The 5,550-nt window shown below is 43.3% G+C and overlaps 1 protein-coding gene across 1 annotated transcript in view; it reads left to right on the plus strand.

The window, feature by feature from the left end:
- Nr3c2 (nuclear receptor subfamily 3 group C member 2) overlaps positions 1 to 5,550 on the plus strand; it is a 345,164-nt gene that overhangs the window by 316,130 nt on the left and 23,484 nt on the right. The window contains exon 8 of the mRNA XM_021220574.2: positions 1,831 to 1,988. Coding sequence (XP_021076233.1) covers positions 1,831 to 1,988 — 158 coding nt within the window. The remainder of the gene's footprint in view (positions 1 to 1,830; positions 1,989 to 5,550) is intronic.

The raw sequence follows: 5,550 nt of genomic DNA on the forward strand, positions 1-5,550 counted from the left end.
TGTAAATGTACCACAGTTTCTGTATCCATTCCTCTATTGAGGGACATCTGGGTTCTTTCCAGCTTCTGGCTATTATAAATAAGGCTGCTATGAACAGTGGGTGGGTAGGGGAGCAGGGGCGGGGGGGGTATAGGGAACTTTCAGGATAACATTTGAAATGTAAATAAAGAAAATATCTAGTAAAAAAATAAAAATTAAAAATATATATATTAAATCCCTGAATTACAGTCACCTGAGGAAATGGCAGAAGAATCAAAATTTCAGGGCCCGCTTTACCACGTAGGAAGTTTCAGGTAGCCTAGGATATATGAGAGTCTGAATGGGGAGGAATGGGGGAGCACTATTATCACTAGAAAACTCAGGTGAATAAAGTGACATTTGCAGAAAGCTAACTTTATTCTGAGATTCATTTTTATTCTAAGGTTTGTTGCTTGTTGTATGTTGATATGTTAATGCTTATTCCTTTGTGAAATGATGGTAAGTTTAGGAGCTATTTATTTTATTTTAATTAATCAAATAGACTTGCTTTATTAAGTCAAATAAACTTTCACTGTTTATTTAAAAATAATAATAATAAAGGGTTCTTATAATAGAAGCTCACAGTGTTAATATCACAGGATGAGTCTTCATGAGGTCTTTAACTCCTAAAACATCAGTTCTAGGTAATTGTACTGTTCATAGTTTTAAAGTCTATGTATTGCCACTTATCCACCACACTGGAAAACAAGCAGAAAGCCGAATTTCAAAGAGGCATCTTTAATGGCAGTGCCATTGATGACCCTCTTTCCCCCCTCTGTAATCTGTCCTGCCAGGTGGCTCCTTTCAACAGAGCATGGAATTGGGCATGGGAGTCATGGCTGCACAATGCTGTGAACTCCAAAGTTTTCCCTATTGGGTGCGGTCTATCTAGGGAACCCAGGGTGTTGTGCATGTTAGACAAACCACTGAGCTACATCCTCAGCTCCTCAAACAGTCTTTGTAAGGGAATATTCTGTTTCAATGCAAAACCTACCTACTTAAAAACGAAACAAAACAAACAAACAAACAAGAAATATGATCTTTCATTTTCTACTTCATCAAAGTTAAAAGTGAACATTAGCTCTCATTGGAGCGCAGACTGTTGTTGCTGGCTCTGCATAAGGGCAAACCAATACACACTTCTATGTGATGCCTGCATAGTCAGGGGGTCCTGGGGCAGACATAGAAACTATGTATTCAGCATTGTCCAGGTGGTACGTGGCCAATTCCCATGGTGTCAGCGATTAAACCTGAATTTGAAAATGCTGCCATCCATGACCAGCCTCAGCTTAGATTGTCCCGTGATACTGAAAGGTGTTTTCCTGCCCCTGAGCTAAGGTAAGCTAGGATTCAGAAGACACTCTGAGAACAGTCCATGTACCAGGTGGAACATGGTGTCTAGAAGGTAGCTGCTGAAAGTGGGTTTATTCTACACTCCATAGTAATGAATCCACTTACAGTCCAGTTTCCTCACCTATAAAGGATAATAGAGAGATATGTAATAATACTGGTGCCAGAACAGAAGGAGCTAACTAACATATGTGAATAACCCACGTCTAATAGTTATCATTCTCTGCGTGACTGTGTGTCTGTGTGTGTGTGTGAGTGAGTGAGAGAGAGAGAGAGAGAGAGAGAGAGAGAGAGAGAGAGAGAGAGAATGTTTGCCATATCTATTCATAATGAGGATTAACTAAGACATAGTCCAGCCTCAAAACCATTATGTGAGTTTAAATTACCTGAGGCTGTGGAACTACAAAGATGATAAAGCTGTGTTCCTCACATGTGGATTTATATATGTATTTCTTAACACAGTTCCAAAAGATGGCCTCAAGAGCCAGGCTGCGTTTGAGGAGATGAGGACAAATTACATCAAAGAACTGAGGAAAATGGTCACCAAGTGTCCCAACAGTTCTGGACAGAGTTGGCAGAGGTTCTACCAACTGACGAAGCTTCTAGACTCCATGCATGATGTAAGTAGAGCCCTTGATCTCCACAAAGTCAGTGTGCAGTGACTACATATGTGTGCATGCACACATACACAAGCACCCACTCGCACATGCACATAGGCATGTGCACACACACACAGACACATACACAAGCATGCACACACTTCCACATGTGCACACACACACACACACACACACACACACACACACACACACACACAACTTGACACAGCAAAGCCAGACAACTGGCTTCACATGGCTGTGGAAAGAATGGAAGCATCCATCCAGAGGGAGAGTGCAAGGGTTAAGATCCAGTTACAGTGCCCTTTCTTTGTCTAGCCTTGGGAGAGAGCCTGTGTACAAAAAGGGTATGGCTCTGTGCCCTGGACCATGGAAGGCTCTCAGATTTGCTACAGGTGTCAGATAGAGTTTCACATTTTTGTTTGCAATTTAGGAAATGTTTGGTTCATAAAAATGTTTGCTTTAACATTGCATAAATAGTGTCCATCTTCCACAACTATTAATCTAACAACCCAATCTTTCAAAAACATTATTAGTGGTCCAGAGCCAGCTTGGATCATCTCAGTCTTTGCCAAACATTGAATCCTATATTCATTAGTCTTCATAGGAGGCATCTCTCATGACCTGGGTAAATACAGAAAGTAGATTCTGGGCTTGTTTCTAGTTTCATCAATCAAAGATCTAGCTGAAGTGTGGGTTAGCGGCTTCTACAGAATACTAAACAGGCAGCTCTCCCTTCCTTGTGTCGCTTTTTAAGCAGCATTTTCAGCTATTGCTCAAAGAGTGCTCTAGACAGCCATGCTCAATGGGTTCTTCATATTTGAGAAATTTTCCACACTTTCATTTGGAGAATTCATTGTCCAGGTTTGGCTTGTATGGTTTGAACGATAGATTTCTCTACTCTGGGAAGGAAAATGTTGACAGGCTCAGCGGCCAAGATTATAGCAATAGCCCTGTGGAAGCAGAAGTCAGTTTCTGGCCCTGCAGTGTTCTTTCCTCTGTGCTGTTGGCCCAGGAGCACAGGTCACTTTCTAGTGCTTTGTATGGGGGTTGCTGCTGTCTCTGAACTTTTCCAGTATCAAAAGGCAAGCTCGTCTTCAGGTGAGCTCAGAGATGAGTAGGTGTGGCATTATAGTGTGATTGAAAACATCTTAGAAATGTAAGGTGATGGTTGGCAAAGCTCGTGCCTTACCCTGAAAAACAACACGGGGTTTAGAACAACTCTCCTGTGTTTAAGTGTTATTTCGGCTTATTGTCTGCAAGAGGTCAGATGTGTCTTCCCCGCTGATCTCATTGAAATCCATCCTTATTAGAGATAACAGTTCAATCTTATAGTTCATTCTCAGTGAATTCTGTTCATTGTGCAAAGGCAAAGAGTACAATCAAATTTAGTGTGTGGACCTGGAGACATGGGTCAATAAGTAAGAGTGTTTTCTAAGCAAGCATGAAGAACTGGGTTCAAATCCCCAGTGCCCACCTAATAGCTGGCATGGCTGTCCTCATAGGCAGGAAGCTTGTTGGAGCTTACTAACTGCCAGCCCAGCTCTAGGTTCATGAGAGACCCTGCTTAAAGGGAATAAGTAAGAGACAGGTAGAGCAGGGTTTCCAACATCTCTCCTCTGTTGTCCACTGTTGCTGGGGAATACCTATCACCCAGGCTGATTCAACATAATTTAGTGTCTTGGTGTTCTATTATTTAGATATAGCTGATGTACAATAAACTGAGCACATTAAAATACATAGTTTAAGTTTTGAAACAGCCATATACCCAGGGCACTAACCCAGCAACCAGGCTAGTACCATATCCAGCTATAGCTGCTTCCCCAAGCCTGGGGGGGACTGTGGGGTGACCCTCTGCTCTCTCCTAGGTGGTCTCTTTGGCTTTCTGTTGGCAGGCTTGAGTACTCTGGTGTCACATAGAAGAGACATTTTCGTGAGCCTCCTTCACTAGACGTGGCCGCTGAGACCCATCCATGCTGTTTGCGTGTTCAGAAGCTCTGTAGTGCAGTTTTGTCGGGGTCTCTGCATGGTACACCACTGAGTGAACAGGCAGCAGTTCATTCATGGAATCAATCCACCTGTTGGTAGACCCTTGACATGGTCTAAATCCAGACAACCCTGTGCCAGTCTTTGTGAAAAGACAGATGCCTTCTCTTTTCTTGGGTCAATACCAGGCAGTGGAATTCCTGGTGGACACAGCACATAGATTTTTGTTTTCATAAGAAACACCAGAACATCTTCCAAAATCATTAGAGTTTTACATTCCCATGTGATGTACCTGAGAGTGCAGAATGCCCCACACCCTAGCTAACGACGTTTGGCACGGCTAGTTATTTTAGTTTGAATGTTTTTCTTTGCTGCATGCTGGGAGACACTGTGCTTTTCAATTTGCATTTTCCCAATGATTGATGGGGTTAGACATCTTCTTGTATACTTGTTTGGTGTGATATCCATTCTCATCTTCCCCCCCCCCCGTTTTTCTTTAAATTGTATTACTTATTAACTGTTATGTTTTTAAAAGCCTTTAAATAGAGTATCTATATACATTATTATTATTAGATATATTATTTTTAATTTTTTCTGGTCTGTGGCTCTTCACTACATTCTCTTGGGGAAAATAATTGTTGAAAGAAGTTTTCTGTGAATATATACTTGCTTTGCAATGTGTGCATTTGCTTATGCTGTGCAGTGAGTGTGTGCACTTGCTGTGTAGTGTGTGTACCATGTACCCAGTTTTTCTGTGGCTCCAGGGGTCCAAGCACAGGTCCTCACATTTGCACAACAAGCTCTTTTACCCTCCAGCCATTTTCCCAGCCTAGAAGGTTTTTTTAAGTGTAGCAAGTACTCTGGCTTCTGTTACTACAGCAGATGTTTGAGATCATCAACTTGTAAGAAGAAAGCAGTTATTTTGCCTGGCCATTTCAGGGACACCCCATCCTTGACTGGTTGGCTTGCTGCTTAGGCCAGTACCATGGCAGCACATCATGGCAGGGAATTGTAGCCAAGTAAAAACCTCTGAGATTTTAGGGAGCCACGGAAAGAAAGAGACTTGGCTCACATGATCAATAGGCTTTGCGTGAACGCATACCTCCAGGGAGCTACAGACTTCCCCCTAGGCCCCACCTCGGAAAGCCTCTCACCTCTTCCTGACAGCAGGACCCTGCCGCAGGGATGCCACTGGGCAGAGGAGTTCAGGGGCTGTTGCTGGCTTTACCACTCATGGTTTTGGTGCTGTGTCTGGAAGCCCTCAGATCAACCAAGGCCACAGACTGTTCTTGTCTTCCTTTCACAGCCCTGTATCCCTGTATCCTTGTATCTGCTGTTACAGAAACACATTTTCATGTTTCAGTTTGGTTTTCCCTGAATATGAACCTTGGGAAGTGCATGGGAATTCTAGAGGAACCCTCGGAAGTGCACAGGGATTCCAGAGGCACCCTGGGAAGTGCACAGGGATTCCAGAGGCACTCTGGGAAGTGCACAGGGATTCCACAGGCACCCTGGGAAGTGCACAGGGATTCCAGAGGCTCCCTGGGAAGTGCACAGGGATTCCAGAGGCTCCCTGGGA

Source organism: Mus pahari, chromosome 20 (genome assembly GCF_900095145.1).
Source record: "Mus pahari chromosome 20, PAHARI_EIJ_v1.1, whole genome shotgun sequence".
Classification (NCBI taxonomy): Eukaryota; Metazoa; Chordata; class Mammalia; order Rodentia; family Muridae; genus Mus; species Mus pahari.